Source organism: Podarcis vaucheri (genome assembly GCF_965113315.1).
Source record: "Podarcis vaucheri genome assembly, chromosome: 4".
In the NCBI taxonomy this organism is placed as follows: Eukaryota; Metazoa; Chordata; class Lepidosauria; order Squamata; family Lacertidae; genus Podarcis; species Podarcis vaucheri.
The window spans coordinates 29,985,994-29,999,748 of record NC_138762.1 but is presented as its reverse complement, the minus strand read 5'-3'; the positions used below and the strand labels follow the sequence as shown (position 1 = coordinate 29,999,748).

General features: G+C 50.1%; 1 protein-coding gene across 2 annotated transcripts in view; it reads left to right on the top strand.

Annotated features, from left to right (window-relative positions):
* The window catches only part of STARD13 (StAR related lipid transfer domain containing 13), a 229,968-nt gene that overhangs the window by 63,054 nt on the left and 153,159 nt on the right, over window positions 1-13,755 (top strand). For both annotated transcript variants that reach the window (XM_082221544.1, XM_082221543.1), the window contains one exon: window positions 5,007-5,040. In XM_082221544.1, coding sequence (XP_082077670.1) covers window positions 5,007-5,040 — 34 coding nt within the window. The remainder of the gene's footprint in view (window positions 1-5,006; window positions 5,041-13,755) is intronic.

The following is a 13,755-nucleotide window of genomic DNA, read 5'->3' as shown; positions in this document are numbered from 1 at the left end:
GGTAATCTTTGAATGAAATGTTCCTTTCATATCTCCAATTTTCTTGAACAGATCTCTGGTTCTTCCCATTCTGTTGTTTTCCTCTATTTCTTTGCATTGCTCGTTTAAGAAGGCCTTCTTATCTCTCCTTGCTATTTTTTGGAAATCTGCATTCAATTTCCTGTATCTTTCTCTATCTCCCTCGCATTTTGCTTGCCTTCTCTCCTCTGCTATTTGTAAGGCCTCATTGGACAGCCACTTTGCTTTCTTGCATTTCCTTTTCATTGGGATAGTTTTCGTTGCTGCCTCCTGTATAATGTTGCGAGCCTCCATCCATAGTTCTTCAGGCACTCTGTCCAGCAAATCTAAATCCTTAAACCTGCTCCTCACTTCCACTGTGTATTCATAAGGGATTAGATTTAGATTGTATCTTACCAGCCCAGTGGTTTTTTCTACTTTCTTCAGTTTAAGCTTGAATTTTGCTATAAGAAGCTGATGATCTGAGCCACAGTCAGCTCCAGGTCTTGTTTTTGCTGACTGTATTGAGCTTCTCCATCTTTGGCTGCAGAGAATATAATCAATCTGATTTCGATGCTGCCCATCTGGTGATGTCCACGTGTAGAGTCCTCTCTTGTGTTGTTGGAAAAGCGTGTTTGTGATGACCAGCTTGTTCTCTTGACAGAACTCTATTAGCCTTTGCCCTGCTTCATTTTGCTCTCCAAAGCCAAACTTGCCAGTTGTTCCTTTTATCTCTTGATTCCCTACTTTAGCATTCCAATCCCCTATAATGAGAAGAACATCCTTCTTTGGTGTCACTTCTATAAGGTGTTGTAAGTCTTCATAGAATTGGTCAATTTTAGTTTCTTCAGCACCAGTAGTTGGTGCATAAACTTGGATTACTGTGATGTTAAAAGGTCTGCCTTGGATTTGTATCGAGATCATTCTATCATTTTTGAGATTGCATCCCAGTACAGCTTTCGCCACTCTTTTGTTGACTATGAGGGCCACTCCATTTCTTTTGCGGGTTTCTTGCCCACATAGTATATATGATGGTCATCCGAACTGAATTCGCCCATTCCCGTCCATTTTAGTTCACTGATGCCCAGGATGTCAATATTTATTCTTGCCATCTCATTTTTGACCACATCCAACTTACCCAGGTTCATGGTTCTTACATTCCAGGTTCCTATGCAATATTTTTCTTTACAGCATTGGACTTTCCTTTCGCTTCCATGCATATCCGTAACTGAGCGTCCTTTCGGCTTTGGCCCAGCCGCTTCATCAGCTCTGGATCTACTTGTACTTGTCCTCCGCTCTTCCCCAGTAGCATGTTGGACGCCTTCCGACCTGAGGGGCTCATCTTCCAGCGTCATAACTTTTATATGCCTGTTGTCTTCATCCATGGAGTTTTCTTGGCAGGGATACTGGAGTGGCTTGCCGGTTCCTCCTCCAGGTGGATCACGTTTGGTCAAAACTCTCCACTATGACCTGTTCATCTTGGGTGCCCTGCTCGGCGTAGTTCATAGCTTCTCTGAGTTCTTCAAGCCCCTTCGCCACGGCAAGGCGGTGATCCATGAAGGGGAATCTCTTTGGGTATCCCTTTTTTGCAAGGTTGATATTCCTAGGGATGGCAGCTATTGCAAACAAGATAACCAAGAAGAAAGCAAGGAGGAACTTGTGTAGCGATTTTGCATCTTATTGAGTTTAACCAAAATGTGAGGCAAATATCTTCAATCATTGCTACTTTATCTGCTAATACATCCAGATGGTGTCAGATCTATCTGGCCAGGCAGTCTTAATTGTCAGATACACCTCCTGTATTAAACCTCGTGTTTTCCTGATTTAAATTGTGTCCCAAAACTGCTGTTAGCCACGGGGAAGCCTATGAGTTCCAGGGGTTTCCACCCTTTTGGGGCCTGTGTGTATATCTAGAATTTTATATTTCTGATTATATATGATTATATGCTGATATATATCATTATATATTTTGTGGTTTCATATTTTGATTTTGTTCTGTGAACCACCCTGAGACCTCCAGTTATAGGGTGGTATATAAAATAATAATAATAATAATAATAATAATAATAATAATAATAATAATAATAATAATATTGAAAGAATGCCATGGCCCCATCTCCTCATTACACACCCATGAGAGATATCAAGAAAGCACACACACTTTGTTTTTCTATGAGGTTTGGGTAAAAGTGGAATCTAGGAGAATTACAACAGATCCTCTGGAATTTGCATGATTATACATTCTAAAACTGCTGTCAAATAAAAGCTTATATTAGTAGACTGCACAGAGGTGGGCGGAATCATAGGTGCTCTACTTGACAGCACCACAAAAACGTCAATCGGAAGCACACCTGGTAATGATTTTTACCTGGGACGACAACCAAACCATCAACAAATCGCACAACTCATCTGTGGGCATCTGGAAAGCTCTGAATCTGTGATTTTTACAGTTCTGTGATTTGAAGTTGGCAGGAGAGGACCCATTTTAAATGATGCAATTTCAAGAGGTTCAGTTTTATGGGATTCAGCTTACATGCATGCCTTGTATATCACCTTCTCTCCCTCCGAATCCTGTGGCACCCTACGTTCTCCCTCTGGCTGCTCCCTCAGTCTCCCAGATCACTTCCATCTCGGCCTAACTCAATCACTTTCCCAATCACTGCTCAGGAGTCTTGAAAAGAGAAAACTGCTCTTCCAGCTTTCTCCTTTGGCTCTATGTGCTTAGAGGCTTTGTGGGCACCAGCAGAATTCAAGGGCACCACTGATCTCAGGGGCACCAGGTTGGCAACCAGAGATTTGGTACTCAGACTTTGGCAAACCTAGGAAATAAGAGTACTGGCTTGAGACAATTTTATACAAAGCTAAGAGAAACAACTGTTATTTTCTTATTCAGGTAAATCAGGAGTAACTCAGCTGTGGTCAGAGCTTCCAAATCTCAGCAAGAAAGAAAACGGAATTAAGAATTTTAAAATTTGCTTGGCTGCTGCTTATTTTTTTAACTGCCATAAGCAAATTAGACAGTGCAACCCTATACACATTTATTTGAAAGTAAGACATTTTGGACTCAGGGAGATTTGCTTCTGAGTAAATAAACATATATAGGGACACGGGTGGCGCTCTGGTCTAAACCACAGAGCCTAGGGCTTGCCAATCAGAAGGCCAGCGGTTCAAATCCCCGCGACGGGGTGAGCGCCCGTTGGTCAGTCCCAGCTCCTGCCCACCTAGCAGTTTGAAAGCACATCAGAGTGCAAGTAGATAAATAGGTACCGCTCTGGCGGGAAGGTACGGCGTTTCTGTGCCCTGCTCTGGTTCGCCAGAAGCGGCTAAGTCATGCTGGCCACCTTACCCGGAAGCTGTCTGCAGACAAATGCCGGCTCCCTCGGCCTATAGAACGAGATGAGCGCCGCAACCCCAGAGTTGTCCGTGACTGGACCTAATGGTCAGGGGTACCTTTACCTTTAAATAAACATATTATTGCAATATAATAATATATTTACTACTGTTGGTACACTTAGTACTGTTTTGACATGTCCTGTAAAAGCACTAAATCTAAATTCTTGTGTGTGCCATTATTAGTCATATTTGCAGATGCTGTCAGGTTTTTCCCCACTCAGTTGGGGTCATGCTCATTCATAGTTTCTATGGCTCAGGCTGATGCTTTCCATTCAGCTTAGATAAATTGCTGTCCTAGTGTTCCACGGGTGCCATTTCCTATAAGACATTATTTCTATAAATTACTTTTCATCTGTCAGGTTTTGTGTTCCCATTTGGAATTGGTCAAGAGACATAACTGTATTTTTTGTTGGTACAATTTCACAAAAAGAACCAGAAATCGTAGGAGGCAGAGCTGGATGATGGGGGCTGACACATGCTCAACGAGAACTAAGACAACTGTGGGACATATTTATGTAATTTCAAAACTGCTTGTTCTGCGTCAATATTTCCATGGAAATTTTAAAACCACAAGCCTTATTATGACAAAATAAAACCCCAACAGTTTATCCATGGAACTATCAGGGTTTTTTATCAGCCAGAACTCAACGAAACTCAGTTCCAGCATCTCTCAGGTAGACGCCATTACCATTCTAAGAGAACAAGGGAGGTGTTCATGGTGAGTTCTGGCCCCCTCTTTTCTAGAAAAATACCACTGGGCACTATGGAAGTTGAAGGTGATCAGATCACTCTATTAGCCACTTTACTCAAACATTGTAGAGCAGACCATAAAAACGAGTGTGCCTAATGTGCAGTAAATCATTCAGAGAAGACATCTTGATTTAAAATAAAAAATAAAAAATCAGAGCCCCTAATACTTGAGAAGACAACTTGATTTAAAATAAAAAATAAAAAATCTGAGCCCCTAATACTTGAGAAATGTTTCACATTCCTAGGCACCAGATATTATAGGTGCCAGCCCCGTGAAGGGACAAAAGGGTTAGTGTTCTCAGGCGCTAGCATCAAATGTTTTGAGTGCTCAGGGATTTACCTACATAAGGAGACATTGAGAACGCTGTGTTATTGGAAGAACTAACATCACCAAATTCCACACACATGAGCTCTAGCCATTTCACCTGTACACTTGTATATACAGTCTGCCTCACAATATTCAACTGTATTGTCCCTCAGCATTTTAAAATTGGCTCTTTTTTTATCTGACACACTGTCTTTGTTTCGGTGTTTTAACATTATATTAGTGTTTTAATACTGTTCGTGGTGTAAGCCACCTTAGGGATCTCAGCAGCCAGAAGGAAAAAAGGGACATAAGTATTTCAAATGAGTAAATATCTGTTTACAACTATAGGCCGAGCCCTTAATTAAAACCATTTTTGGCAGCCATCTGTGAGTTCACAAAAAAATCATTATCGGTACCTTTTGTTTCGCAGCATTAGAGTTGGTCAGACAACGATGGTGATATCTCAGAATTTAATATCCTCTTTTACTTTGGGTGCCTCTGCTATTTTGAAAGGAAACAAAAAGTTTTGCCAACTAAGAAACGTAATTCTTTCTTGCAGATGCTGTCTCAGGAGTTGAACAGAGAAAAAGCAGGTAGGTCACTCGTTGTTATTATATATAGTTCACATGTCACACTAAACTATAGTCAATTGTTTGTTGTGAATGCAGAGCTTGCTCCCACTTTGCTCTTCCCCCTGCACAAAGAGGAGCAACAAACCACAATCCCTGGTTTAGCATCACATCTGATGTAACACTAAACAAGGGATTGTTGCTCCCAAACACGACAGGAAAGGAGCAAAATGGGAGCCGTCATGGTAATAGTAATAATAATTTATTTGTACCCCACACTTCTGGCTGGGCCTCCCCAGCCACGCTGGGCAGCTTCCAACAAAGATTAAAAATACATTAAAATGTCACACATTAAAAGTGTGATGGCCTGGGATTCCGAGTCTGAGAGCGATCCGGAGGAATCCCAGCCGGCACAGGAGTCCCCGCCTCCAGGGCCGGCTGAACTGGGGCAAGGCCTAGATGCTGAGGAAACTCAAGAGCAGGCACCAGGTGAAACCATTCTGGCCCCAGAGGTGCTGGATGACTCAGTGGCCACAGGTGAGCCTCCTCCAGGGCCCAGTAACCCTTCGGCCTCTCCTGATCTGCAGAGGCTTAGGGCAGAGAGGCGAAGGGAGCTGGTTGCCCCCAGGAGGAGTGCTCGCCTTAAGGCCAGAGGAGGCGGGGCTCCTGGGGGTCGGGACCGCCCCTGACCTTAGAAGAGGATAAAAGCCCAGTCAGGCCGGCCCCAGGTTGCGGGAGCAACGTCGTTGTTGGCTTCGGACCTTCCTGTGTTCTTGATCTCTGCTCGGCCTCCTGTTCCTGACTATCCAGTACTCCTGTTCCCTGCTCGGCCTCCTGTTCCCATCCATCCGGTGTTCCTGCTACCTACTCAGCCTTCTGTTCCAGCGTTCCTGTTCCCCGCCCGGCTCTCTGCATCGGACCTCGCCCCTCTTCATGTGGACTCTGCTACACTCACGGTACCTTACCCCCGGGACCAGCACAGTTTGCTCCCGCCACACCCGCACTCCCCCTTCGTAGGGGTGCGTTCGGGAAGAGTCAGAGGCCATGGCCAACCAAGCGGCTACACTGTTGGCAATAGCCCAGGAGAACCAGGCTTTGAGGCACACCGTGCAGCAGCTCAGTAACGCGATTACGGCACTGCAGCAGCGTTTGGACGCCCTACCGGCTCCTGGGGCCGACGCCCCGGCTTCTGGCAAGTACCCAGTGGCCTTGCCTGAGAAATTTGATGGGGCCCCGGCCAGCTTTCCCATGTTCCTTGCCCAGGCCAAGCTGTATATTCAGGGGCGCGCCCGGAACTTCCCTGACGACTGCACCAAGGTGCATTTCTTGATTAGTTTGTTAAAGGACCAGGCGGCCAAGTGGGCGTTGCCGCTGCTCAGGCAAGACTCCCCCTTGCTGACAGACTACGGGGGGTTTTGCAATCTGTTGGAGGCCGCGTTCGGCAACCCCCAGAAGGGAAGTCAAGCCAACCGGGCGATTCGGCGGTTGAGGCAGGGCAAGACCACGGTGGCCGCATACACCACAGAATTCCGGCTGCTGGCACAGGACTTGACCTGGAACGACTCGGCTCTCCGGGACCAGTATCTCGAGGGGCTTTCAGATGAGATACTGGACCAGCTGGCCACAATGGAACGCCCCACCACGCTGGACACCCTTATTCAATGGAGCCTACAGATTGACGATCGGCTAGAGGACCGGCGTCAGGCTCGGGACTGCCGGCACCTCCAGTTCTTGGCTCCAGTGTCTACCAGCAGTCCCACGGGCCCGGCTAAGTCATTGGAGGAACCTAAGCAGCTTGGGGCAGTGCGGCCACGCCTCTCCCCCGCAGAGAAGTCGCGGCGTCGGGAGGGGAATCTATGTCTCTATTGTGGCGGAAGCGGACACTATGCAAGGGCCTGTCCTGAGAAACGCCAGCCGCAGGGAAACCACCAAACCCCAGTAGCTGATGGCCCTGGCTACCTGGGGTCCCAAACAGCACAGAATGGGGCCGCACCAATTGAATTACAACACCTTATGGTTCCGGTACATCTATACCCTCCAGGAGGGCCATGGATTCTTACCCATGCGCTGGTGGATTCGGGCGCAACCCGCTCTTATATGGACGCTGCTTTTGCTGCCCAGCATCGGGTGCCACTTCGGAACAAGCCGGAACCGGTGCAGGTGGAGGCAATCGACGGACGGCCCCTGCATTCGGGTGCCGTCACTCAGGAGACCCAGCCCCTGGTCCTGTGCCTCCAGCAGCACCGTGAGATGCGAACTCTGGATATTGCCTCCATGCCCCGGTTCCCCCTGGTGCTTGGGATGGACTGGCTGGAGGCTCACAATGTGCGGATTGACTGGGTCAAACGGACTGTACACTTCCCAGACCCCAGTTCTCCTGCTGAGACTGAGATGCTAGCAGCTGCGCCCACTGAGGAGGTTGCTGCAACGCTCCCCGCTGAATACTGGGAATATCACGACGTGTTTGAGGAACGGGGGGCAGACCAGCTGCCGCCGCATCGGTCCTTTGACTGTGGCATAGACCTCCAGCCCGGAGCGCCTCTACCGGTGAGTCGCTTATACTCGTTAACAGAGCCAGAGCGCGAGGCTTTACAGGACTTCTTGCGCAAGAACCTGGAGCGTGGGTTCATTAGGCCTTCTACCTCGCCCACTGCTGCGCCGGTGCTCTTTGTTAAAAAGAAATGTGGGGAGCTCCGCCTTTGCCATGATTACCGGGCCCTGAACAAAATTACCATCCCGGACCGGTACCCCTTGCCCCTTATTTCGGAGTTACTGGAGCGGGTGCAAGGGGCGCAGGTGTTCACCAAGCTAGACCTCCGGGGTGCCTACAATTTGATTCGGATCCGCGCCGGGGATGAGTGGAAGACCGCATTTGGGACCCGGTACGGACAGTTCGAATACCTGGTTATGCCCTTTGGTTTGTGCAACGCGCCTGCTGTGTTCCAACGGTACATCAACCACGTGTTCCAGGACTTGCTAGACAAGTACGTGGTGGTGTACTTGGATGACATTCTGGTTTACTCCCGTGACCCGGCGTGCCACGAAGGCCATGTCCGGACCGTGCTGCAGCGCTTGCGTGAGCATCGTCTGTATGCAAAGCTCAGCAAGTGCGAGTTTCATCAGCGGTCAGTGGACTTCCTGGGTCACCGACTCTCACCAGGTGGGGTGCAGATGGATCCTGGGAAGGTGGCAGCGGTTCGAGAATGGGCGGCACCTCGGAACCGCAAGGACCTACAGCGTTTCCTGGGGTTCGCCAACTATTACCGGACCTTCATTGCGGACTATGCTCACCGCACCACCCCGTTGACCCGACTACTGCGCCCCAAGACGCCGTTTTCCTGGGACATGGAGGCGGAGGAGGCGTTTCAAGGGTTGAAGGCCTGTTTCCAGAGAGCGCCAATCTTGCAACATCCGGATCCTTCTCGACCCTTTGTGGTAGAGACTGACGCCTCCAGTACGGCTCTCGGTGCCGTCTTGTCTCAGCAGCACGGACCGGAGGCGCCACTTTTACCCTGCGCCTTCTATTCCCGCCAGCTCCTCCCAGCGGAGCGTAACTATACCGTGTGGGAGCGGGGACTACTGGCCATCAAGGTGGCCTTTGAGGTTTGGCGCCATCATCTTGAAGGAGCACGACACCCGGTGGAGGTGAGAACCGACCACCGGAACCTGGAATACCTCCAGACCACCCGCAAGCTGAACCAAAGGCAGATCTGGTGGGCGCTGTTCTTTTCCCGGTTCCAGTTCCGGATCCGCTACATCCCTAGCTCCCAAAACCAGAAGGCGGATGCCCTGTCCCGGAAACCCGAAGACAACGTAGACACGGTTCAGCAAGCAGCACCCACCACGATCCTACCACCAGCTGCATTCCTGGCCACCCAGGAGGTTGAGCCACTGCAGGCTCGGGTGCGGGAACAGCAGCGGGTCGACGCTTGGGCCCAGGAACGACTCCGGGAACTGGCCAAAGGATCATGCCCTCAGTATCCAGGGCTGGTCTCGCATCAGGGTCTTCTGCTGCACCACGGGCGCCTGTACATCCCATCAGGGCCGCTGCGGGCTGAGATTCTCCGGATGACCCATGATGCGCCAGCGGCGGGGCACTTTGGGCGGTATCGGACCACCCATCTGGTAAGCCGTGAGTTTTGGTGGCCCCGTTTGAAGGCCGACGTGGCTCGCTACGTCGCTGGTTGTGACGTCTGCAGGCGGGCCAAGGGGCCTACCGGGCGACCCCCCGGCCTTCTTCAGCCGTTGCCGGTTCCACCACGTCCTTGGCACACAGTCTCTTTGGACTTTGTAGTGGAGTTACCCCCGTCTCGTGGCTGCACCTGCCTTCTAGTTTTCTCCGACCACTTCACGAAGATGGTGCACTGTGCCCCCTGCCCATCCGTACCCTCAGCTAAGGAAACCGCGCAGCTGTACCTTCAGCATGTCTTCCGCCTGCATGGCCTACCTGAGCGTGTAGTGTCCGACCGTGGCGTTCAGTTCACGTCCCGGTTTTGGCGTGCTTTGCACCAGGCCCTCGGGACAGAGGTCTGTCTCTCATCTGCTTACCACCCACAGACTGATGGCCAGACGGAACGGGTGAACGCGGTGCTGGAACAGTACCTCCGGTGTTACTGCAGCTACCAGCAGGACGACTGGGTCGACCACCTAGCATTGGCGGAGTTCGCTTATAACAACGCGGTGAATGCGTCCACCCAGCAGACCCCGTTCCAAGCCAGTTATGGTTTTCATCCACGGTGGTTTCCGGATGTGCTGCCGGCATCTGCGGTCCCTGCGGTGACAGAGTGGCTTCAGGAGCTCCAGTCCCAGCAACAGCTGTTGATGGAGCAGCTGCGCCAGGCCAAGGAGGCGTACAAGGTCCAGGCCGACCGCCACCGCCAGGTGGGGCCGGAACTTCACGTCGGTGACCTGGTGTGGCTTTCCACTCGCCACCTCCACCCTTCTCGACCTTCGCGGAAGCTGGACGCCCGGTTCACCGGCCCGTTCCCTATCGTGAACCAGGTCTCGCCTGTGGCATTCCGTCTCCGGTTGCCAACACACCTGAAGGTTCACCCGGTATTCCACAGGTCCCTTCTGAGTCCGGTGGCCCCACCCGACGAGTTCCACCCGAACCGTCCCCGACCGCAGCCAGTTTTGGTGCAGGGAGAGCCTGAGTACGAGGTGGAACGCATTCTGGACTCCCGATACCGCAGGGGAAGGCTGCAGTATCTCATTGACTGGAAGGGGTATGGGCCAGAGGACCGTTCCTGGGAACCAGCGGCCAACGTCCACGCGCCTGCCTGCATCCGAGAGTTTCATGCGGCGTACCCCAGCAAGCCGGGTCCGGACCCTCAAGTGAGGGGGGGGCCTGGGAGGGGGGATGGTGTGATGGCCTGGGATTCCGAGTCTGAGAGCGATCCGGAGGAATCCCAGCCGGCACAGGAGTCCCCGCCTCCAGGGCCGGCTGAACTGGGGCAAGGCCTAGATGCTGAGGAAACTCAAGAGCAGGCACCAGGTGAAACCATTCTGGCCCCAGAGGTGCTGGATGACTCAGTGGCCACAGGTGAGCCTCCTCCAGGGCCCAGTAACCCTTCGGCCTCTCCTGATCTGCAGAGGCTTAGGGCAGAGAGGCGAAGGGAGCTGGTTGCCCCCAGGAGGAGTGCTCGCCTTAAGGCCAGAGGAGGCGGGGCTCCTGGGGGTCGGGACCGCCCCTGACCTTAGAAGAGGATAAAAGCCCAGTCAGGCCGGCCCCAGGTTGCGGGAGCAACGTCGTTGTTGGCTTCGGACCTTCCTGTGTTCTTGATCTCTGCTCGGCCTCCTGTTCCTGACTATCCAGTACTCCTGTTCCCTGCTTGGCCTCCTGTTCCCGTCCATCCGGTGTTCCTGCTACCTACTCAGCCTTCTGTTCCAGCGTTCCTGTTCCCCGCCCGGCTCTCTGCATCGGACCTCGCCCCTCTTCATGTGGACTCTGCTACACTCACGGTACCTTACCCCCGGGACCAGCACAAAAAACTTCCCTAAACAGGGCTGCCTTTAGGTGTCTTCTAAATCTCTGGTAGTTGTTTATCTCTTTGACATCTGATGGGAGGGCGTTCCACAGGGCAGGTGCCACCACCGAGAATGCCCTCTGCCTGGTTCCCTGTAGCTTTGCTTCTTGCAGTGAGGGAACCGCCAGAAGACCCTCGGCGCTGGACCTCAGTGTCCAGGCAGAACGATGGGGGGGTGGTAACTCATGATGAACCATTCTACTGCTCATGAATTATTTCCATGTACTTTTTAGGAGGGAATATAGGAGTGCATGGTAAAAGAGTGGGTACCAGGCATTTTGAAGTGGCTTGCCATCTGTGCATGGGTGCAACTGCTGCAGTTCTGGACAGGCTTGTTCTGGTTTATATTTTATATTTTATTCATTACCAACCCCCCCCCCATTTCTCTCAACTGAGGGTTGGGGAGCTTTTAATGCCTGCTTCGAAACAGTGCAAGCGCCCTGAATTCATTTTTGGCTCAGATTAAAAATCTGAGATGGAGAAGATGCATGTTGGCAAATACAGGATGTCTCAAAAACATCACCATGAGAAGATAAGAAGGCATTTTGTCAGGGACTGGCAGGGCTCTGAGGAGTGTGTGGTGGAGGCAGGGATGTTCAGGACTGATCCAGCGGAAGGAATCAGTGATTTGTGGGGTTTTGTTCCTCCTACGAGGCAGGAGCCAGGGCTGGAAAGGGAGGTGTCCCAGAAGGTGGAGACAAAGAAGTAGACAGTTCCTGGGAGAATCAGGCCAGTAGAATCCCCTCCAGCCCTTTTCCCGCTGTCTCCCAGGATCAGGAAGGACTTGAAGAGGCAGGCACAATGGCACCTTCCATGTGGGAGAAGTCACAGGTTTGCTTGTGTGTGCTCTTCAGACACGGGAACTTACGTTTGGGTGGAAGCATGGTTACACTGTTGCTCCAACCGTCCAGCTCAGAGCGCAAGCCTGGGAAGGGAATGGCAGCTGCTTAGTTGCCAGAAGTGTGTTTGTGTGTTTGGTGCACCTTAGAAGCTACTGTAAGTTTGTGCTTTGTCAATAATGAATTAAACTACTGGCCGTTGGTCCTCCTTGAGCTGGGTGTGCTCAGGACACATTTTTAGGAATGGTGAATTTTGCTGCAAATTTCATACCTAATCTTTATGCTCACCCAGTCAGCCTATAAGCCTTACTGGAAAACTGTGAATGTTTTTGCACTGATTTTTTTTTTTTTGAAAGCCGAAGCAGTTACCGTAATCGAAGCAGGTCATGTACTAAACAACTGTGTTTGGAACATAACATAAACCAGATTGTCAATGGATAACTCCAAAAAGAGAATGGGAGCAGTGATATTTGGAGAAGTACAATGGTTCTTGGAAACCAATGGCATATGCTTGAAGACTCCCTCATAAAAAGAGCGTTGATGTGCACAGACAGAAAAGGAAGCTCTGGCCTTGGTCAGTGGCTGTAAAATGCTCAGTCTGTCCATCTGTAGAAGGCCAGTAGAAGGCAGAAACTGAGCACAGGGCCCTAGCAACATATTGTTCAGCAAGTGCTGGTACCTGTCTCTCCCAGGATTCAGACATGATTTTCTTTTTCCAGCCTCTGCTGCAAGACTTGAACTATTGAATATTAGACAAGAAAATGTTCTGGTAGTAGTGGGCACGTTATCCAGGGCATTTAACAGTACTGACGGATAAAATAAAGATGAGGAGTTTACCACAATTCTTGTCAGAAAAGCAAAGCTGCTGTCAGTGTGTCAGAAGAAAATGTGCAAAGAATTTGCAGTTGTCACATCATGGTGCAGCAAGCAACAAAATATCACCACAGACTGTGGAGAGGTCATTACATACCTGCCCTGTATTTTCAATTTTAAAAGGCGCAGGTCCATAGCTTGAGGGTTGTCCTGGATCTGTTACTGTTGCTTGAGGCACAGGTCACTTCAGTGGAACATTGTGCCTCCGACCAGCTTTGACTAATGGCTCAGTCACTTCTCTACCTATAGACAGAGGTAACTTGGGTTCAGCAGTCTGCGCTCTAGTAACCTCTAGGTTATATTTCTGCAATGTGGGGTTGCTTTTGAATACGATTCAGAAAGTGCATCTGGTGCAGAATGCAGTAGCCAGATTGCTGGCAGGAATTAGGCAGTTCTGACCAAATGGCACCCATTCTGGCACAGTTACCCTGGTTGCCATTATGTTTCTGAGCCCAGTTCGGAGTGATGGTTTTAACCTTTAAATCCTTATATGGCTCAGGACCCCCAATGCCTGACTGACCATCTCTCCCTCCAAGGTCAGTGGGTATGGCTTGGAAAAGATTAGGATGCATATAAGACAGTACAGAAATAAGCAAGCAAGCAAGCAAATAAACCTCACACACAGTCACGCAAATTGCAGTTTTTGAAGCCTAATGGTGCATGCATGGTGCTTGGAACGGTTTCTGTGTTAAACATAAAAACCCCTTAAAAGTAAAGCTAATATTCTAAAAATAATGCTAAGTTTAAAAGAACAGCTGACTTTTAACCATACAAGTGGATTTTGCCTGGGTAACTAGCTTGAACCAGCTAGCTTAAACCCTGTGGTTTTGCATAGCTCAAATTGTCATGCGCCAGCACACCTTTTGTTCAAAAATTATATTATTCACCTATTTGAAGAACAACTATAACTAAGGTATCAGCAGATGAGGATACCCCTTTTATTTATTTTTTTGCAGCCAGTGTCAAGAGCTGGTGTGTGTAAATGCTGACAAAGATGCTGA